General features: G+C 39.6%; 1 protein-coding gene across 1 annotated transcript; it reads left to right on the top strand.

Moving 5' to 3' along the window:
* Positions 1-825: 825 nt before the first annotated feature.
* C1D (C1D nuclear receptor corepressor) lies at positions 826-22,770 on the top strand. Its single transcript, XM_058667899.1, has 5 exons — positions 826-924; positions 18,042-18,188; positions 18,922-18,988; positions 19,299-19,354; positions 21,868-22,770. Exons 2-5 carry the CDS (start codon positions 18,051-18,053, stop codon positions 22,030-22,032), a joined length of 426 nt encoding a protein of 141 aa, XP_058523882.1. The 5' UTR covers positions 826-924; positions 18,042-18,050; the 3' UTR covers positions 22,033-22,770.
* Positions 22,771-23,079: the final 309 nt, after the last annotated feature.

Below are 23,079 nucleotides of genomic sequence, written 5' to 3'. Positions count from 1 at the left end.
TTTGCTCTGTCTCTCCTCCTCTGTGTATATCTGACTTTCCAATAAAAATAAATGCTTAAAAAAAAAACTCGGCTTGTGTTTTGCACATCTTTGAGTTTTCAATTTCTAAAGATTTACTTAATTTTTTTGTTAAGGCAGATTTCCAGACAGAAGGAGAGACAGAAAGATCTTCCATCCACTGGTTCACTCCCCAAGTGATCACAAAGGCTGGCGCTGAGCTGCTCCGAAGCCAGGAGCCAGGAGCCAGGAGCTTCTGTGTCTCCCATGGGGGTACAGGGTACCAAGGCTTTGGGTCATCCTCCATTGATTTCCCAGGCTAGAAGCAGGGAGCTGGATGGGAAATGAAGCAGCCTGGACACAAACCAGCGCCCATATGAGAAGCAAGCGAAGGCCGGCCCCTGCTTTTTCATTTTTTCATTAATTCACTTTTATTGTACTTACGACAGAATCTGTCAGCAATGGATTAGAACAATCACTCATGTTTCAGCATAGATAACTTGGGAAGCGACTCCAAGTTTGAGGTAGAAAAGGAGAGTGTAGTTTAAGAACCTGATCCCTGGAAGGAAGGAACTTCCTCAAAGGTGATAATCTGGGGGAAGAAAAGTCGTTAGCGATCAGCTTTTTTTTTTTTTTCTGACGACATACATTTAGTTTGTCTTTAGGGGCTCGTGTTTGACCGAATAGGAATCCAAATAAAAGTGTCCAGAGTCCTAGCCTTCCACGCCAACAGCCTGAAGCTTTGAGAAGGGGCGTGAGGAGGGCGGGGCGAGCGCGTGAGGTCATTAGCCAGCGACGCTCGTTGCTTAGGCAGGACTGGCACGTCGTGACGCCATCACCGCGCGACCGCTTTCCGGGAGACAGGAGTCACAAGCCACAAGGTACCGTTCGCGACTGGTTTTGAGTTTTTCTCGAGTTCCATCCAAAGTCAGCCTGTCGCGTGTTGGGATTCCCTCTTAACGTGCGGCGGGACAGGGTAGTGTTGTGTGGCCGTCTGGGAGTGCGGTCCTCCTTGTGATGTTGGGGGCTTGGGTGGTGGGAGGACCCTCGTGTCTGCTGGTCATTTCTGTCTTGGTCCAGTCTTGCTTGTTAATTCCCTTTCTAATCACGGACTGAAAAGACATCGAGAACATACGATTTAACGATAGAATTTCAACTGCCTTCAAACAGCGTTTGGGGGAGAAAGGCCGAAGTGGAAGAGGTAGGCGATAGGTAGCTTATTTGTATGACTCCTTTGATCATTCACGCCCGTTGCTGCATTATGAACGCGTCTGATCTTAAGTTGAAATCTGCAATGGTTAAGCCATTAAAGTTTCTTGTGAGTCGAACCTGTGTTGGAAAGTAGCGTGAATGCCTTCTTATTTGTTGACTGAAATTTAATTTTGGTTTGATAAAGCTGTTATCTGTCCCGAGGTGTTTACAAAATCTGTTCGTTAAAATATTTAGACTGGTACTAGAGTAAAAACTTACCATATATATATTTTTTTGCTTGGAAACAGATAATGCGTGTTGGAGGAGGAGTGGTGGTGATGGACGGAACTGATAGAATTCATTGTCTTAAAAATGTGAACTAGTGTATTTTTACTATTTATTTGAAAGACACGGAGACAGAGCGGTCTGCTGGCCACTGGTTGGTTCACTCCCAAAATGCTACAACAGCCAGCGCTGGGCCAGACACTCCATTTGGATTTTCCCTTGTAGATGTTAGGGACCATAGTTTTTGAGCCATAATCTGCTGCTTCATGAATATGCATTAGCAGTAAGCTGGATAGCTAGGGAAGTTCCTGGGATTCTGATATGGATGGGATGTTGGTATCCCAAGTGGAGATTTAGGCTACTGAGCCCAACCTCCCAGGACTTGTTGCTTTGTTGGAAGATAAAATTATGCCGAAGCGTGACTGTGATTTCTTCTTTTTTTACCCCCAAAATAAAACAGAATTCTCTCCATGAACAAGTGTCGTAGCTGCCCTCAGTTATGTGTGTTGTGTGTATTGCTATTTAGAGGTGATATGGCTTTTCCTTTGTTGGTTTTTAACTTTTTGAGTGGCTCTTCATACATGTTCTGTCAGCCACTGATTCCAAACAATTAACCCTTCAAGTATCCCCCCAAAAGAAACTGTTCTTTAGATTTTGAATTTTGATCTTTCCCCAGGCCAGCAAAAAACCGTGTATCAATGTCTTTTATCAGTGCCAAACTGCAAGCTAATGGAAGTTTTCTCAGCACATTTAACATTAGCAAGGCCAAACTATATGCAGTAGGTTAAGTGTATAGATTCAGTTTGAGTTTACAATACTAATTTATGATGGATTTATTCTGATGGGATTCCATTGTTAAATAAAGGAGTCTCTTGAACTAGATAATACATTTGAGTAACCAAGCCTGGCACTGTGTTTTTTTGTTTGTTGTAGATTTATTTATTTTTATTGGAAAGTCATATATACAGAGAGGAAGATCTTCATCTTCTGGTTCGCACACCAAGTGGCTGCACCGGCCAGAGCTGAGCCAATCTGAAAGCAGGAGCCAGGAGCTTCCCCCGAATCCCCACAGGTGCAGGATGTCAAGGCTTTGTGCCATCCTTGACTGGCCTCCCAGGCCACAAGCAGGGAACTGGACGGGAATCCGGGCTGCCAGTACACGAGCCGGCGCCCATGCCAGATCCCAGCACATACAAGATGAGGACTTTAGCCGCTACGCACAGTGCTGGGACCCTGGCACTGTTTTAATAGGTTTTTCCAATATGATTCATTTAATTGACCCAACAGCCCTGTGTAGTGTTGTCATAGTTTAGAGATAATTATAATAAACAAATTTCAAGAATTTGATAGGTAATTTTGTTGTTTCATAGCTGTAACTTTGAAATGCTTTAAATTAAGCATTGAAGTAAATTGACTGTAATTACTGATCAGTATGTTGAGTCACTTCCTTTTAATATATGTTTTTATATTACTGGACTACAGGATAGACTCTTTTTTAAGTTTCGTATTTTTTTTTTTAAAGTGTCACACACACATGTGAGAAAGAGAAAAAGTTCTTCCATTCCTTTCACTGGTTTACTGCTAGTAGCCACAGTGGCTGGGACTGGGCCAGCAGGAGCCAGCAGGAGCCTGACTCTCTGAGTCTTCCAGCTGAGTTTCAGGGCCCAAGTTTGGGCCGTTGCTGCTGCTGCTGTCTTGTGCCATTAGCAGGGAGTGTGGTAGGAAGTGGAGCATCTGGGACTTGAGCTGCAGCCCAAATGGGGTGCTAGCATTGCAGTTTTAAGCTTTCCCTGTTGTGCTACATTGCTGGCTCCAAAGGTTGGTACCTTTAGTAGGAAAGGAACAGGCTTACATTTTCTTAGAGAATTTACAGGTAACACTTAACATGTTTCCCATAGCAACAATATTTGTTGAGAGTTATATGTTTATTTCGCTATTTTTAAAGGTGGTGCAGTTTATAAGAGTCATTACAACAGACTTTGGTGCAATATCTACGAATGGCTCTGTAGTTTCATGAGAACATTTCTGTGTTGAGTTTGGTCTCTGGCTCTATTTGGAATAAATTGGGAAACAGTTCAGAAATGTACATTATTGTATGTTTTTTTCCTGTTGGTCAATGTGTTGACTCCCTAATATCCCTCAATAAACTGGTATGAGGAGTCTCCAAAATATTCTGCTTACTTTGATTGGTTTTAGTGGTTAACAGATGTTAGCCATGTGGAAATAGTGTGATACCGCAAGTCCTGCCTTGAAAGAATAGTCCTGTAAATAAATAACCAGTGGGAAGTTTTGAGCAAAGCAGTGACACAATCTAAACTAAATTAAAAAAAAATTAAAGAAATTCTTTTGAGGGCCGGCATGGTAGCCTAGCGGTTAGAGTCTTCACTTTCCATGTGCTGGGATCCCATATGGGCATTAGTTCTAATCCCAGTGGCCCTGCTTCCTATCCAGTTCCCTGCTTGTGGCCTGGGAAAGCAGTCAAGGATGGCCCAAAGCCTTGGGACCCTGCACCCACGTGGAAACCCGGAAAAAGCTTCTGGCTCCTGACTTTGGATAGGCTCAGGTCCGGCCAGTTGCGGCCTCTTGGGGAGTAAATTATCAGGCAGAAGATCTTCTTCTCTATCTCTCCTCCTCTCTGTGTATTTGCGTTTCCAATAAAAATAAATAAATCTTTTTTTTTTTTTAAAAATCCTCACCTTGCACATGCTGGGATCCCATATGAACGCTGGTTCATAATCTCAGTAGCTCTGCTTCCCATCCAGCTCCCTGCTTGTGGCCTGGGAAAACAATTGGGGATGGCCCAAAGCCTTGGGACCCTACACCTGCATGGGAGACCCAGAGAAAGCTCCTGGCTCCTGGCTTCGGATTGGTTCAGCTCCAGCTGTTACGGCCACTTGGGGAGTGAATCATCGGATGGAAGATCTTCCTCTCTGTATCTGGTAACCAATTCCCTTTTTGATAGACATTTAACTATGTGAGTTGAATATTGCTAAGAAATTATGGGAATTTCAGTTAAGTGGAATAAAGACAGGAAGAAAAAGTGAATACAGTGTTTGGGGGAGAGGGGAGGGAAAGTTGGGGATTGAGACTGGAAGAGTGAGAGGACCGGACTTTGAAGGACCGTGTATGTTATTACAATGAGGATTTTACCTTGAGAGGATGGGGACCCATGGATGGATTTGTGAGGATGTTCCTTCTCCGTGAAATCTGGATTCCATTCCACTGGCCTTTTAGTCTTATTTTTTAAATTTTTGATGGTGTTTACATAGTTGACCAGCGTTAAGGCAATTGTTTCCAGATATTCCCCCCTTTTCTTCCTGTATCTGGGGGAAAGGGGAGAAGCTGCACACAGCCTCCTCATCACCCCAGTACCTGGGTATGGGGAACAGCCACTGATGCTATCCCAGGGTCTTCAATGTGGGGCCTGCTCTGAGGGTTCCACTGAGTGGTTTCAGTAGTTCTGAAATGCTTTTGGTCTCACCAATCCAAGGATGAGGAAGTCCTTCCAAGGTGTATCTGCTGACACCGTCCTCTCCAGAGTCTCCGTTTGCCCAGATATTTGCTGTCACCGCTTGGCTGGGATAGTTGAGCAACTTATTTTGTTTTCCTTCCTCTGCTATGATACCAGATGTCCTCTGCAGGCCCCAGTGGGGCCTGTCGTATCCTCCATGTGCATCTGGGCATGCTGTTCACTGCTCAAGCTGAGCCACTTAGGATGTCCAATTTTAATACAACATGCACTGCATGGTTAGACCACAGGTCCTACGATTCTCTGCATGGTTGGAGTTCTGAGTCCAGCTGTTCAGTTGGGAGGAGCCTCACAGAAACCTCATCTGAGGTGATCCAGGTCCTGACTCTTGTGTGGAATTGCCAGTAGAGACAGGATCTAGCTCAGTCCATCATCCATGTCAGCCTACACACACACTATTCGTTGTAATTGCTGGGTCAGTTCTATCTGCAAACCTGTCTCTTATGTAAACCAATGGATGCGGTGGCCCAGCCCAACCCTGGCCACCACACATTTGGTCCTCACATCAATCTAGTCAGTGTGACCCCAATAAACTGCACCAGGCCCGGTCCCAGCTTTAGTTCCTATCCTTACCAGTATATGCAACAGACTGATCCAGTCTGTCCCACATCCCATTCAGCTCTTGTATATATATCAATTGGGGTTGAAACAGCTCAACCCAGCAGACCCCACTATCCAGCCCACACTCATTCCAACAGGTGCCATTGCATATCTAGCCAGGCTTGCCCCCAGCCCTGGTTCTCATGCTCCCTAGTGGGAGTTGCAGCCCATCAGAGAGGTGTCCACAATTTCCCTAACAGGCCCACTCCCAGTCTTGGATCTTGCACTTGTCTAGTGATTCTGCAGTCTTACCTGACAGAACTTGCCCCCTGATGCTGTATGTGGCAAAGCCCAACCAACCTGTACCTACTCTGGCTCATGCCTGCCCCAGAGGGTACAGTCAGTTAGCCCAACCTGGCTCTCTCCCTAACCCAGCTCACTTGCAGGCCAGCAGGTGTTGTAGTGCTGCCTGGCCTGGCCTGCCCCCATCACAGGCCTCATGCTTGCAGTCCCCCTACTGGGCTCATGCCGCATCCACCCCTTGCCCCGACCCCTGGTTTCACGTATGCTGTTGAATGCTGTGGCCCAGTCTGGCATGGCCCAAATTACCTTGGCATTTACGGCAAGGGCTGTAGCCTGGCTTGGCCCAGCCTGCCCCCAGTTACAGCTCATGTTGATAGGTGCCACTGCCCAGCCCAGCGTAGGCAGGGTTGAGGTCGGGTAGTCAGCTAAAATAGCAGAAGATATGATTGATTGTATGTATTTTTCTTGTTCACAACCGAAGACAGAACTGGTGTTAACAGGACCAGGGCAGAGGACCAAGGACTGGTTTGTTATGAACAAAATGACTTCCAGATGTGGTATTGGTGATGGGATGATGGTGGAAGAATCTGATGATACTAGTTCTAGACAGTAGCTTGTATGTAGTTCCAACAACTTGCGCTGGTTCCCTGGTGTCTGGTGTTTCTCATTTGGTCTCCATGGGTACTAGGCTAGCCATTTGCTTCAGCTACTGCCTTATCTTCTTTTGCACTTCAGCTTGAGCAATTGTTGCTTCCTGCACTTGGCTATCAACACAGAGGTTTCCAAGAGAGCTGTGCTAAGGCTGAGAGCTGTGAGTTTCTTTAGGAATGTTCATTAGCCTGGAGATAGAATGATTACCCAGGAATTTGCTAGCAGAAGTGCGGAATGTCCAGCTTGTGGGCCATACAAGGCCTGTGAAATTACTTGTTTTATCCCTGACAAGGCATCTGCAGGCAGAACTCTAAAAATCTATACATTGAAGAAATCTATAGTAGGCTGATTTTTAAGCTTATAGTTTTCGTGGCCCTCAAATTGGTAGAAAAGTTTCTCAGTCTTTGGATTTGGTTGCAGGAGAAGAATAAGCAGTTGACTGGCAAGTATGGCCATGTAGGAAGTGAGAACATAAGGTTAAGATGCCGCTTAGGGTGCCACTGCAGGTGATGACCCACGTGTCTGCATCTTTGCTGTGTGCGTGGGAGACTTAGATTGAGCTCCCAGCTCCTGGGTGTTTAGGGAATGAACCAGCAGGTGGAAATATAAGTTTTGTGTCTCCTTCTCTGCCTCTGGACAAAATAAAACTAAAGAGAGTTTTACCTGGGGAATAGGGAGAACTGGCCTCCTGGTGTCCAGAAAATTTAAATGTAAGGAAAGGAATAGATTCATGCATTTTTGGAATATAATAGAGTTAAGGAATGTAACTTGATTATTGCAGCTAAGCAGGAGAGAAATGACAAAATCTTTTCTGGTATATTTGGGATAAGTTTCAAAATTTGAGAGAATTGACATTATTTCTAACTTTATGTGTAATGTACATATACTGTTTAAAAATAAAAATTTGAAGAGTAGAGCAATAAATGTTCTTCCTCAGTTTCCTGGTTTCCCACAAATATCTACATAGACAACAGCTTATTTGTACTTTAAGGTATTTACATGCATATCAGAAGCATGCATTCACACTCAGTGTATCTCTTTTTTTCTTTGAAACAAATAGTTATATTTATGCTTTATTTTTAGCTTTTGTTAACACAATATATATAAAACTCATGCATGTGTGGATATATGTAAAGTGTTGGTTTAACCAGTTCTTATTAATAAGCATGAATGTTGTTATCTGTTTTTTAATTTTTTCCTCCCTTTCCAGACTCCCTCTCTCTCTCGTCTTCATCCTTTCTTCCTTCTTTCTTTCCTTGCTTATTTGGAAGGCAGATTTACCGAGAGAGAAAGAGAGAGATTTTCCATCTGCTGGTTTACACCCCAAATGGCCATAATGGCTGAAGCTGGGCTTCTTCCAGGTCTCTTGTGTGGGTGCAGGGACCCAAGGACTTGAACCATCCTCTGCTCAAACAGGGAACTGGGACAGAAATCAACACTCATGGGCCTGGCGTGCTGACATGGCGGCTAAAGTCCTTGCCTTGAATGCGCCGGGATCCTATATGGGCACCGGTTCTAATCCAGGTGGCCCCACTTCCCATCCAGCTCCCTGCTTGTGGCCTGGGAAAGCAGGGGAGGACGGCCCAAAGCCTTGGGAGACTCGTGTCTCTGTGGAAGACCCAGAAGAGGCTCCTGGCTCCTGGCTTTGGATTTGCTATTGTGGTCACTTGGGGGGTGGGTCATCAGATGGAAGATTCTCCTCTTTGTCTCTCCTCTTCTCTTTATATCTGACTTTGCAATAAAAATAAATAAATCTTTTTTTTTTAAAAAAAGAAATCAACACTCATGTAGGGTGCCAGTGCCACAGTAGGTTTAGCCTACTATATTATCATGTTTCCTGCCTCCAAAGTTTCATTGTTTTAAAATATGTTCTTGAACATTGTTTTATGTAAAAGTATGCATTTTGAGGAGTAAAATTGCCATTTTAGAGTATGTGTTTGTCTGTGTGTATCTAATTTTGAAAAATAATGCCAGATTGTCTCTTCAGGAAATTGTTCCATTGACTTATACTCCAACTTACCGTGATAAGCTGTTTGTGCTCACCTTTGCATATATCAAGTGATATCCATCATCTTAATTTTTGCCTTTTGGCACATGAAAAATGATATCCCGTTTTGGTGATCTTTGTTTTCTTAATTATGAGTGAGATGGGTAGCTTTCTTCATGCATGTTGGCCAAATGGATTCCCTGAACAGTTCTTTGTCCATTTTTCTTTTGGAGTGCATATATTGTTATTGTTGTTTTAGCTGTTAATTTTATTTGTGGAGGGTTTCCATCTGTCTCTGTGTTGCAGGTAAGTTTCCCTACTTTTCATTTGTTTTTAAAATTGGTCTGTTTATTTATTTTCATAGTCATACATTTTTAAGGGCCAGGCAAAGGAATGGAAATTAGATTTTTTTTTAAGAAGGAAATTTGTGATATTCTTGAAATACACTCAGTAATGTTAGCATTTGTTGGTATTGTTAGCAATAAAACTTCATTTGAGGATATAGACTGTGACTTATGTTTTATCCAACAATTATTACAAATATAGTGTCACTCAGTAACGTTTGTCCTTCCCCAGTTATAATTGGATTTGAAATGAAATGTAATAAGGCTGCTTGAATATTCTAGACTGTCCTCTTTATCCTCCAACTTGTGACTTATGTTCCAAAAGCTAATTTGTGAGTTAACTAATTTCACTATAGAAATAATATAGATAGACTCTTTGCTTTCAAAGTTTCATGTATAAATGATAAATTAAAAAAATAAATTCAAGATGTTTTGTAGTTTTGCCTCTGCATATTTCAGTATGCATCCTTACATGGTTGGGTGGTGTTTGTGATGATAATGCCATTTTCACCGATGGCAGCATTATCTTTTATTTATTTATTTTTTAAAGATTTATTTTATTTTTATTGCAAAGTGATACATACCAAGAGGAGGAGAGATAGAGATGAAGATCTTCCATCCGATGATTCACTCCCCAAGTGAGCTCAACGGCCAGTGCTATGCCGATCCAAAGCCAGGAACCAGGAACTTCCTCCAGGTCTGCCACTTGGGTGCAGGGTCCCAAAGCATTGGGCCGTCCTCAACTGCTTTCCCAGGCCACAAGCAAGGAGCTAGATGGGAAGTGGAGCTGCTGGGATTAGAACCAGTGCCCATATGGGATCCCGGCACATGCAAGGCGAGGACTTTAGCCACTAGGCCATGCCGCCGGGCCCCTGATGGCAGCATTATCAACAGTTCCCAGTGCTGCCTTATATACTTATACTTAGTGCATGTTCAGATTTCTTTATTTGAAAAATATCTCCTTGTACTTGATTTGAATTGAGTTCTTAACATGTTCTGCATTTCATATTAAGTGATTGCATCTACTCAATCTTTTTAATCTCTTTCTCCTTTGCTTCCTCTTTCTTTCTTTGCTTTTCCTTCATGCCATTGGCTTATTTCTGAAACCTATGCCTGATTCAGTTAAAAAGTTTTAGAAATAGAGGTGAAACTTCTTTTGGAAAACAATGAAATCCTCTGTGTGACCAGCAGCATCTTGTAGCCGAGTCTCATCATGTCCTTAATGGCCTGTACTCTTTATTCTTTGGTTTTGCTTGAGTCTCCACATAGATCTTTAGAGTTTGCTTCTCCCTGGACCCTGGCATAAGAAACCACTTCCTGACTTCTGTATGCCAACAAAATGGAGTGGAGAGTGGTGATGAAGGTCAATTTTTTTTTTGTTCAAGGTGGGACATTGAGAGAGAAAGGAGGTGCTGACCTCCTGATAAGCTGAAACAAAAGTCATAAAGCTGGGACTGTCCCAGGCCAATTGGGACACTCTGTCAGCTGCTGGGGATACAGTGTGAATAAAATACAGCCCTCTGAAAGTGCTTGTAGTCAAAGGGGTGGTCACATAACTAGATAGACATCGGTGTTCATGTGATAATGGCAGCTTGTAGTGTATTTATTCACATAGAATGGGAGAAAGGCATGCAATAAAATCTTCATTGGCTGAAGTGGTGCTTGATTTTACCTCCAGAGATAAACAGGTTGGAAATGTGGAGTTGGAAGGGCATTGCAGACATAAGGAACCAGAGGGATGGTTACAGGTGGCAGTTTTTAAGGTTGGAAGAGGAGCAGATGAGGATAGACAAGTAAGGACCACACATCTATGCCAAGGGGAGTGAGGAACTATTGCAGAATTTAATCAGGAGAGTGTCATGACCAAACAATTTTTGTAGAAAAAATGTATTTTATAATAGTTCAAGCTGGAGAAGAAGAAAAATTCATGGTAGGGAAGCTGCTCAATGGCTGTTGAAAATATAGTCAGTGAACAATGTATGAAAATGTGTGATGTAATGAGATCAGTGAAGCCAGGTTGCTAGGACTGATTGGACTTGGGGCCTAAGGAAGGAGTTAAGGGTGACTTAGGTTTCTGGTTGATCTAGCTGGCTCTGAAGTAGAGCTTTAAGGCCAAGAGATGGTTGATGATCTTAGTTCTATTTGTGATGCCTTGTATCCTTGTTTTTCTCCTGTCGCTTCTTGACTGCCATAGCGAGTTAGAACAGGGATGAAGAAGTGGCAGTAACATCCTTCTGGGATAATGGGGTCTGTGTTCCTACCCATCATCTTACCAGAACTTACAGCGCAGGCAGGAGAGCAGGTTTCTCATTGCTCTTCTGTGGCTGCCTTTAGAAGGGGTAGGTGGCAGGGTGAGGAGAATTTATAGTTCCTGGAATGGACAGGAGGAATAGGGATGAGAGTTCTTTCCTTGTTTCTCTTCTTTATCTGTGAATTTAACTTGCCTCTATTTTCTAGTTAGAAAGGCCAGTGGTTCAGCTCAGATTTAATGAGGGCAATTATTCTGACTTACTGCCTTGCTCTCAGAGTTCTCCCTAGCTCGTTTTAGCAATAAATAACTGCTTGTTTGTTGGGGTTTAGGGACTGGGAATAATTGCAGGAAAAATCCCTGTCATGTTCTAGAGAGCAGAGATATGTTCTCATAGGGAAATTAGGTGAAAAAAGAAAATCCATACTTTAATAAAAACCTTTTTGTAGTTTAAAAAAATTTGGAATATTTGTTAAAACCAAAATACTTTATGAAAAATGCTTTTATTTAAGTTTAATGATTTATTTCAAAATTTTATTTTACTTTAAATATTTTTTGCATAGTTGAGAGAGGAATGCATGCCATTTGGGCCTCTGATTAGGGTGAGGAGTGTCAAAGTATGGAGGAAAGTGGCTGGAGCAAATGTTTCAGTTCTTTTTTATTTTTGCTTTTTTTCCCCTGTGTGCACATGGTTGGGGAGGAGAAGTGGGTGCTCCTTGCTGTCAAATTACCTCAGCACCCAGGGATGGGAAACAGTTGTTTGGTGACATTTTAGAGACCCTGATGTGGGGAAGAGTGTTCCAAGAGTGTTACTTGAGTGGTTTTGATAATTCTGAGATGTTGGCTGTATTGCACCAGGGATAAAAAAAAAATCTTTCTGTTGGCTGACCAAGTCCACCTCAGTGTATCCACAGAGAAAGACACTTGCTGCAGAGGGTCCAACCTGATCTGCTTTTCATCCTCTGATGAGGCACTTTGTGTCTCCTGCTGGCCTAGAGGAGCTGCCTGGTCAGTTCTGCCCCAGCTCCATCTCACATCAACTGACTGGTGGCCTGGCCCAGCCCAGCCCAGCCCAGCCCAGCCCAGGTCTGGTTTTCATTAAATGCGCAGGTGCTATGGCCTAGTTGGGACAAACCCCATTCACCCCCGCAGGCCTGCCCAGCCCTGGATTTGTTGTATGCTGGTATGTGCTACAGCCTCGCCTGGCCTGTCCTGCAGTGTAACACTTGCCTAGGTAGCCTACAGCTGGGAAATGATGGTTTAGTCTTAAATGCAGATTTAATATGTGCTTTTTGAAATGAAATTTGAACACTAAAACATGAAGAATTAAAGACATTGACTCTACTTTGATCCCATTCCATAATCCCCACCTCTTCTTGGAGAAACTGTCTATTTTTTGTTTCCTTCCAGATCTTTGCTCACATGTATACATGGGCAGATTTTTGTTTCTCAGCAAGTGCTATATGTTAGAGACATTATCATACAATATTTCATTATTTTTTACTTCTCATTTGTCTGTCTTTACAGATTTACATACTTATTTTAAGTAGAAATGTAGTATTCACAAGGATGGATGCTGTAACCCATGTAACTATTTCTTTTACAAGCATTTTTGTTATTTCTGGTATTGATATAGCATATTTGAATTCAACAATTATTATTGATTGCCAGGCTGTGATTGTGAATGAAACACAAAAATTTCTCCTCTTGTGTAATTATTTTCCTTTGAGGGTACACAAACAGTAAACGAGTTTTAAAAAATATTCAGGGTTGTAAGATGGGTAAGGACATAGGCAGCAAGGGAATATGAGGTAGTCAGGAACAGTTCACGAGTGGGTGACGTTTCAGCAGAGATCTGGTGAAGGTGAGATAATAAGCTCTGAAGCTTTTGGTAGGGAGGAGATGGGAAGAAGAGCATTCTAGGTAGGGGAGTAGTACTGTTTCCCCGAGGTAGGCAGATGTCAGATAAGGAGAGGAAGGATTGGTGGAGCTGTGTGACTGGAGTGCAGTGAGGGATGGGAGGCCCTGAGAGACAGTGTGTGTGTGTATTTTAAGACACCTGTAAGGATTTTGTCTGTTTCATTTAAGTGGCAAACCTTTGGAAGTTTTTAATTAGGGTTGATAACCCACTGCCCACCAGAAGCAAGAAGGATTTTTTTTTTTTTCAGGGAGGACAGGAGGCTGTTGCAGCAGCAGGTCAAGCAAAACCTGGTGGCAGTTTGGATTGTACTGGTGTCAGGAGAAGTGGTGGTTCGCTTCTGGGTATGTTTTGAAGATGAAGTATGAGAGAATAGTCAAGGATCATTTTGAAGTTTTGGGTCTGAATAATTGAGAAAATGTAGGTACCGTGAAAAGAGATGAGGATGGCTGTAATAGACAAGGTTAACAATTTGGTTTTGGCAGGGTAGGGGGCACGCCTGGTGGGGGTTATTGTGGGTCGCTCTGACTAGGCTGCAGCTCCCACTGGTTTATGTGAGGGCCGAGTATGTGCTGGGCAGAACCAGGCAGGACTGCCAATACCCATTGGTTCCAGTGGAAGACAGGGATGGAAACAGAACCAGCCCAGCAAATGCAACCACCAGCTGATTGGGGTAATGGACTATTCCGAGTCCTGTGCTTGCTAGTGCATACAAGAATCTGGTCTGGGAACACCTCAGACAAAGTTTCTTTGGGGATCCCCCCAATCGAGCTTCTTGGACTCAGAACCCTAACCATCAAAAGACAGAACACAGAACAAGTCAGTCAACCACCTCAGGTATATGCTGGCAATGAAAATACTGGGCAAACGGAGAGTCTATGATGGACTATGTCAGTCAGTGGATTCTCCAACGACCTCATTGTGCTTGGAGTGGTGAGATTGGCAGCAATTCATAACTGTTGAACTATCAAAACCACTTAAGTGAGACCCTTGGAGCATGCCCCACATCTGGGACCTGTGGTGGGTGGGAGACTGGGTGGAGCTTCTCCTTTAAAATCCCCTTTTACATCAGGTATATTAAGGAAACAATACGGAACTGATTGTTTTGCCCATCTTCCTGTAGTGCTTGAACCTTTTTACCCTCATTATGTCAAGATTGTAAAAAAAATAAATAAATAAACATGTCTTTCAAAATAAAAAAAAAAGTGAAAAAAAAAACCAATTTGGTTTTGGGCAGGTGACATTTGAGAATTTATTAGACATCCAACTCAAAGGAAGAAACAGTTGAAATGTAAATTTGGAGTTCAGTGGAGAGGTCAGGGCTGCAGAAATAAAGCTGGGAGTCATCCATCTATTAATGAATTTTAAAGTCCTGAGATCACATTGGGAGTAAATTAGATAGCAAATAAGAGTTCAGGGACAAGTGGTGGACACTTTATGGTGAAGGGGCTGAGGATGTGAGAAGGATGCATCAAAGGGACCGAGAAAGCTGCCAGGGAGGTAGAAGGGAAACCAGGAAAGTGTGCTGTCTTAAAAACTGAGGAAAAGGAGTCAGTAATACCAAATGAGTTTAACAGTATGCCAGGGTGAATGACTTTGAATACCAGCAAGATGGGGTGAAAAGTAGGGCACCTGGTAGATTGAGAAACTGTGCAAGGAGGGAATGAGAGACAAAGGGAGAGAGAAAATGGTGCTTTACTTGGACTGAGAAATTTTAAGCTTGTGGTTAGTAGCCTAGCAGAAGGAAAACTTGATACAAGAGAAATGGGGTAAATTTGGAGAAGCTTGAGGAGCCTACTTTAATACATTTTACTCATATCAATGATTTCTGTAGATTAAAATCTTAAAAGGATTTTATGGGTCACAGGTTCTAGCATTTAGGAATTTGTACCTGTTTATGTTCACCTGCTAACACTGAACATTCGTAATATAGAAAATTATTTCCAGTCTCATAACTTCACTATTTTGCTTTTGCTTTCTAGGATTACTTTACATATGCAATCTATCTACACCTTTGTTACATTTTGGAAAATATTTGCTGTTGGCTATTTCTTGCCTTTTAAAAAATTATTCGAAAAGCAGAGTAATGAAAATGGGGGGTTGGGATATCTTCCATCGATTTCCCAAATGCCCACACCAGCAGGACTGGAAGCTAGGAGCTATGAACTCCCTCCAGGTCTTTCTCATGGGCAGCAGCAATCCAGTACTTGAGCTGTCCTTTGCTATCTCCCACGTGCATTGGCAGGAGTCTGGGGTAGAAGCAGATAAGAACCTTGATCCCGTGCAGCCCAGTAATGGGGCGTGAGTGTCCTCAGCAGTCACTTAACCCACTGCGTAACTTTGCCTATAGGATCCTTTTATCATGCAGCCTTTGTTTTTCATTTTTTAGGTGGGCTAACTCTGTCAGCTATTTCAGAGCATTTGAGTCTTATTTGGATGATCTACAAATTTTTTTTTAATAAATAAATATGTATATTATACATACATAGTTTTAATTTACCTGGAGTTTATCTTTGTGTATGTGATTTTATGTTTTCTTTTTTTTCTGCATTTTTAAATATTTTAAAGAAACTAACTTTAAAATCCAGGCTGGGAGGCTTTTTAGGAGAGCATGTCTTTGATTACTTTATACCTATTTTCCCCTGTGGTTAATGCTCATTATCATTTATGTATTCCTTTTTAGTTTTGGCAGCTTATTTTTTAATTCCTGGATCATCATTCCTTCCTCCACATTTTCATATTCATTGGTTTAAAAGTCTATATAAAGTGGACAAACATGGAGTCTTACTTGTGTTTGCAGGATATCTCTGTACCATAGATGGGAAGCAGATGCTTGAGCCCTACTTTTGCAGGTCTGGAGATTGGACTTCTGCAGGTGGAGGCAGGGAGGTTGGGGGGAGGGAAGCGGGTGCAGGGTCTCAAGGCTTTGGGCCGTCCTCTACTGCTTTCCCAGGCTGCAAGCAGAGAGCTGAATTGGAAGTGGAGCAGCCTGGACATGAACTAGCACCCTTATGAACCTGCAGCACGAGCAATTTAGTGTAGGATTAACTTCCTACATCACGTTTTTCAGTGTTTTCAGTTCTGATAGACCTGGGATTATTCCTAGATTCCCATTTTCTTTTGCTTGTAAGGTTCCCTGACTGCTTTCTATCACTTTGAAACTGCTGTTTAAATTCTAGAATGTCAGTGTTGAGGTCTGCTGATGGTATGTGCCATTCTTGTTTTCCATCATATTTTATTTTATGTTTGTATATGTATATTTTGGTGGGACTTCTGAAGGGATGAAAATAAATTAATAGTTTCAGTTAAGCTTTTGAAATAAATAGTCTCTGTTGACGTATTACATTATTGCAATAACACAGGGAAATCAGTAGGGAAAGCGGGGAGTACGGGGGTGGAGGGGGAAACCCTTGGGTCTGTGGAATTGTATAATAGAAATAAAAACATTTTGAAGAAAAACCTAGGTAGTCTCAATTCTTTCTGATGTAGTTTGTGTTATAGTCCTTTGGTTGCTAGTTCTGTAGTAGTTAAACAGTTCCCTTGCAGCTCAAGTGGGGATAGACAACAGGTTTTTTTTTTTCTGGTAAATAAAGCCAGATGTTTCAGTGGAGTATACTCATGAGGAAGAAATGTTGCTATATTGTGACTAAATATTCAAATAATACTTTTAAAATTTGACAGACCTAACGTTAGATATGGAAGTGACTTTACAAATCATTAGACCAACTGCTTTATTTTTAACAGATGAGGCATTTACGTCCCAGAGAGCTTTGGTGATCTAAGGGCCAGCCAGTGATCAAGCAAGGCAGAAAGCCCAAGTGTCTGATTCTGGTCTCTGTGGTATCTGCTGTCACATACCTTCTTGGTGTTCCTTTTAACTCTATAATGAAGGAGGTATTTCTATATTAAAAAATATTATATATATCTTCGAATAGTTCTGAAATTGCTCTCACTGCTGTTTTAATGTATTGTGTGGGTTTTGCTTTTTCTCATGTAAATATTAATTATTGTGATGCATATGTGACTTTTAAAAGAATGGGCTGTCAGGATATGCCCCAGCCTAAGTGAAAACTATATAGTTTATTTTCCCCAAGTTTCCTCTTTTCTGCTTGCAGACTTTATGTGATATATGGACTATTTGAATTTCTTATTAATATTTTAAAGATGCTTAGGGAATATAAATATATATGAGGATATAAAAATGATTTTAGTGATAAACAGTCAAGATATTTTAGGTCTAAAGTTTCTGGTTTTTTTTTTTTTTTTTTTTAGCTTACTAGAACATATTCTTAAATCAACACCTAAATGTAGAAGGGCTAAACTGTATCAGCTTTAAAAAGAAATGCTTTGCTTAAATCTTTACAAAGCATTATTGTTTCTGTGTCAGATTTCCATTGCTTTGCTTGATCTTTAACCTCAACTGGAAGTTTTTAAAATGTAGGATTTTTATCATTGATATCTCATATTCGGTAATCATGTCTGTAGTGGTTTAAAAATGTTGAGATTTTGGTATGTATAATGTTAGTAGAGGTGGGTGTGTTCCTCCTGTTCCTCTAGGTAGTTTAAGATGAGAAGTTGGGGGCCTGGTGCGGCAGCCTAGTGACTAAAGGCCTTGCCTTGAACACACCAGGTTGTATATGGGCGCTGTTTCTAATCCTGGTGGCCCTACTTCCCATCCAGCTCCCTACTTGTGCCCCAGGAAAGCAGTGGAGGACGGTCCAAAGCCTTGGGACCCTGCACTTGTGTGGGAGACATGGAAGACGCTCCTGGCCCCTGGCTTCGGATGGACTTGGCTCCAGCCGTTGCGGCCACTTGTGGAGTTGAATCAATGGATGGACGATCTTTCTGTCTGTCTCTGCTCCTCTCTATATATCTGATTTTCCAATAAAAATAAATTAATTTTCTAAAACATGAGAAATTGGATATTCTAAGGAGATTTTAATTAAACAGTTATCTTCAAGTTCTAATTCTTTTAGAGCTTTTGAAGTATATGGTTTGACCTTTCAATTATTAGTAAGGTTCTAAGCATTTAATTTTTTTTTTTGCAGCTGGTCATAATGGCAGGTGAAGAAATTAATGAAGATTATCCCATGGAAATTCATGAGTATTTGTCAACATTTGAGAACTCCATTGGTGCTGTGGATGAGATGTTGAAAACCATGATGTCTGTTTCTAGAAATGAATTGTTACAGAAGGTATTTTAAAAATGTAATTCTTATACATGAATTTAATTTTTTTAAAAAGTTTTTTACGAGTCATATGGAGGAGGATATAGATCAATGTTATCTGCTGCTTTTTCACTTTTACTTTTTGTAAGTATGTATTTTATGGGGAAAAAATACAAAGCTCCAGTCTGAAGAGCTAGCTCCTAATTATGTTTTTATTTCGACTGAGTTTTTGGGAAAATGGAGCCCATAGAGCATTCTTTTTGACAGACTGTATCTTTGACCTTTTAAGTATCATAATGATGTTATCAGGGTTTCTGGAAACCCTATAGGATCAAAACAGTAAATTGACTTTGACAGTCTAAAACAAATCTCATTATGTTTCTTCTGTCTTTGGTATTGCTGGAGCATTTTAGCCTGCTTCTTATACATAAATTCATCATGTATGATGTTTGTATTGATAAATTACTTTTGACATACAAAGCCTAGATTGTAACTCCTGAAATTAAAATAATTCAAAAGAATTTTTCTTGTATTGTGTACATTCGTTGTCTAACTAAGGATGATACCCTGAAGTGAAAATTTGCAGTCAAAAATCACCAGTTAATAAAATTTATTTTTTATGCGAATTATTTCCATATCATTTGATTATTGGATTATAGAAAGTGAAAAACGTTTCTTTGATGCATTGTGTTTGGTGAAAGTTTAAATTTTATTTGACGATGTTCAAAGTATGTGTATATTTTCTCTCTTTTTTTAATAGTTGGACCCACTTGAACAAGCAAAAGTGGATTTAGTTTCTGCATACACGTTAAATTCAATGTTTTGGGGTATGTATATTGCTTTGGAGTTAATTAGAATGGAAATTATTTATTGTGTCAAAGATGATTTAATTTTAGGGCTAACAATATACATACGATTGATTATATGTTCTAGTAATTTTAGTAGTCAGATATTTATTTCTCTTAAATCAGAATTCTAGATGCCCATGAGCTACAAATAAATTTAATGTTAGAGGCTGAATAATTTAAGATTTAATTATTCATTTGAATGATTTTCATTTCTAGAACTTGGGCTTTTTTAATTGGAATGCTGTTATTGAAATTTATACCATTTATTCCATGATATCTTCTTTTGTAGTTTATTTGGCTACTCAAGGAGTTAATCCTAAGGAACATCCCATAAAACAGGAATTGGTGAGTTTTCTGTTAATTTATCTTTATTTTGCACATCTTTTCTATTGTATTCCTTCAAGTCTGTGTGATACTACCTTTATTACACTCATTAAGCAGAATCAAATTAGAGTTGATTTTATCATATCAGACCAGAGCTTGTCTTGGTTTTTCTTCGTTTTGTCAGAGAGTTGGTTTCCATTTATTATACAAATCTCTGGATGGGAAAATGTTAAGATTCTAGTAATTATTTATACCTTCCATATTATTTTTCCTATAAATCCTTGAAATCCTGTTCATCTCTAGCACTACTACATTTTTTTAAAACTCTAACACAATTCTTAAAACTATATTTTAGTTGATTTACTAGCAAAGACGGGAAAGTTTCTCCCCCACCTTTTCAAATCCTCCATTAATTCATTTTCTCAGCAGTAAAGAATCCAGTTCAGCAACAAAGCTAAAAGCTTTTTTGGCACCAGTTGTATGTGTACTGTCCAGTAATTCTGCATTAGTGACATATTTACAACCTGTAATAAATCATCTAGGTTTGTCTTTGTATCCCATTTGGATATATAAGTATAGTATATAAGGTCTGCTATCTTAGAATTTTTGCTGACTTCCAAAATTAAATCTTTCACTTTTAAGGAAAAAATTAGAAATCAAGGGCATTGTTATTTTCTTGACTTGGTTTTACAAATATAAGAATATTAACATTTTTCCTTTGTGAAATACAGTGGAAGTGTGTATATGAACATACTTGACATCATATTTTTCTTCTCAAGTCTTATGGTAGTTGATGTATGTGTTATTTACAGCTTAGTAGAGTGCTTGGTTGTTTTAAAAAAAAAGTAAACCAACTCTTATCTTCGTTTTTTAAAACATGTAGACTAGGACGTTTTCTTCCTCTAAAGTTCTTGAGGGAAAAATAAATTTACTTCTAAATATTGTAATTGTGAAAAATATATAAAGCAGAAATATGAAACAATTTTGATACTTACTTGGTTTGACAGCAATACTGACTTAAGAAATATGGGTTATGTCATTTGTTTCCAGTTTTCTACTGTGAATTTTACATTTATAAAATTCCTCTTTTTTTTTTTTCTTTAACACAACGTTAGAGTGTTCAGAACTGTCTTTGTAAGAGGAAAAGAACATTTGTCTTTCTCAGAACCCACTTTCTGTTGGAGTACATTAATATTCACTACTAAGACTAGCAAATAAAAAGCATCCATAAACTGATTCTCCTTTTCTGACCTTGTGACAGACATTACTAATTGATCACAGAGTTAGTGTGTAATAGGAAACCTATTTGATAAATGGGGAAAGGCATTGAACATAGTCAATTTGTTCACTCAATAAATATTTGAATGCCCGCTGGGAGCCAGGCATTATTTCCAAGTGAGCTGATTCTTCAGTGAATAAAGCTGAAGAATATGGTAGACGCCAGGATGCCAGGCTATGTGTAATGATGGAAGACAAACCATACACATCATCAAATTAAGAAATAATATGTAGGAATATGTAATATATTAGAAATTAGGTGTAACATTGAGGGGACTGGAGTGTCTGGGCAGGATTGTGATTTTAAATGGTGAAGTCTGGGCCTCCTGGAGAAGACAGGCTAGACAGGAGAGAGAGCTTGACTGTATAGGTGCCCCAGGAAAGGTAATTGTGGGTGGAGGAGTGGGTAGGCAAAGGCCCTGAGAGGCTGGGATGTGTGCTACTGCCACTCACTATCATACAGTCTTTTGTTCTCTGAGGAGTACAGGGAAATGATTTTGAGTTCTGTATATGTTTTTGCATCTATTTTGATCATTTTAATGAAGCATGCGTTTTAGCAGTGATCAGTCATTTCAGGCTTTTGTTTTATGGCTCTTATCGCCTTTATTTCTCTAAATGAAATACAGGACAGCCATTTATGCTGATTAATAGTCACAGAAGATTCAGAGTGATATGGCAATGTATTATGTTTCTCACCTTGTAAGGTTTGATTAAAACTGTATATATTTATTACAAAATTTCATGCATTTATCAATCAAAATTATGAAACTGAATAAAGGATCTTATATTTTCATTCTGCCTATTTTAATTGTAGATGTTATATAAAAATAAATGCCTCTTCAGTTATTTCCTATTTGGAAGAATTTCAAGATAATTTAGTTTGGATGTTGCAAGTATTTGGGAGTTCAGGTTTTTAGATTATAAACTTCAGATAAAGACAGTATGCAGGTTGATGCTAATTATGTGTAATTATATATAAACAAGTCAGTGTTTATCTCTCTAGTTATATCTTAGAGTGGTTCTTTTTCTTTGAAATACCTCTGTTTCCTTCTGCCCCAGGATTGTGAATTCCACTAGGGAGGACATGGGCCGATTTATCCTGTTCACTTGCATTTACTAGCACTATGTAGTTAACAGGCAATAAATACATATTTATTGAATTTAACTGAGGTATAGCATAATAAAACCTAGTAGTGATGAACAGCCCAATAAACTCGGTTTTTTTTTTTTTGATTTTTGTTTTTTTTATCTTTAAGGAAAGAATCAGAGTATACATGAATAGAGTCAAGGAAATAGCAGACAAGAAAAAGGCTGGAAAACTGGACAGGGGTGCAGCTTCAAGATTTGTAAAAAACGCTCTCTGGGAGCCGAAACCCAAGCATGCATCAAAAGTTACCAATAAAGGAAAAAATAAAAATTAGCTTTTCGGTGTTGATGCACACATATTCAAAAAGTATATCATTTTTATTATCATCAAAAGTATCTAATTATGTGGCAATGAAAGGCTTAAATGTATTTCTTGTTGAATTTATATGTAAATATGTTCTTTGGATTTGTAATGCAAAAATAGTTTTTCCCCAAGAAAGATTATTTTTATTGATGTTCTCATAGAGCAGTCTGAAGTTTTAATGTTATGATCTATTTTATATGTATAGTTTACCATCTCTTCTGATGACACTTATTTCTTTATATAGGTCAGTCTTGCAAGTATCATTTTATAAGCAGCTGACTTTAAGCTAAATGTTCTATACTATTTTAAATGAATAATGACCTTATCTCTGGGCTGGATTTATAAGTACATCTATTTTCACTATGTGATACTAAGAAAGAATGAAATGACTTAATGTCCCTTTTTTCCCCCATGTAGTTAATTCATCATGTTTTCATGAGTTGAGGAATTAATTGCCTTTTTGAAATTCGGAGTGTGAAATTAAAACTTTAAGGTTGTACTTTAATTTTTGGCACATTGCCTCAGTGTCCCATTTAATATAAAATATATTCTCATAAACTTTACATGGGAAATAAGGTTGAATGTTGATGACTGAATTTTGGCCAAACTGCTCTCCCCTCTTAAAAAAGACTGTAAATGTTCTGTAGTTGACTTACTTTTTTGTTTTTGTTATCCTTAAAATTGCTTTTAGAAGGTATTAGGAGAAATCCACAAGTTGTTGTTGAAGTTAAGTGCCTATAGTTTTTTTAGTGTCACGTTTTCTGATTTTTGAGGCTGTATCAGTTATGTATAAGTGTTATGGAGCAACACTGCATGCTGTGTAATGCTGTTTAAACAGAAGGTAATTCCAAAGGAGATTACAGTGTGCTTATATTCTGAGTTATTTTCCTGAAATATTTGTGGGAATTTTACATGTTACATTTTTTTATGCCTAAGTCTGTGAATTGTAATTGTATGTTCTTAAATGCTTTCAGTCTTTGAATCACATCATTATGTATTGGAATGCAACTACAGTAAA

Source organism: Ochotona princeps, chromosome 8 (genome assembly GCF_030435755.1).
Source record: "Ochotona princeps isolate mOchPri1 chromosome 8, mOchPri1.hap1, whole genome shotgun sequence".
Lineage (NCBI taxonomy): Eukaryota > Metazoa > Chordata > Mammalia > Lagomorpha > Ochotonidae > Ochotona > Ochotona princeps.
The sequence above is the reverse complement of the archived record's forward strand: the minus strand, read 5'-3'. Positions and strand labels throughout refer to the sequence as shown.

Excerpts from the sequence above, each read along its gene's own strand:
- C1D (XM_058667899.1), top strand. The coding sequence starts at position 18,051 with ATGGCAGGTGAAGAAATTAATGAAGATTATCCCATGGAAATTCATGAG. Across the intron at positions 18,189-18,921 it reads GAAATGAATTGTTACAGAAG|TTGGACCCACTTGAACAAGC; the intron begins GTATTTTAAAAA and ends TTTTTTTAATAG. Across the intron at positions 19,355-21,867 it reads ATCCCATAAAACAGGAATTG|GAAAGAATCAGAGTATACAT; the intron begins GTGAGTTTTCTG and ends TTTATCTTTAAG.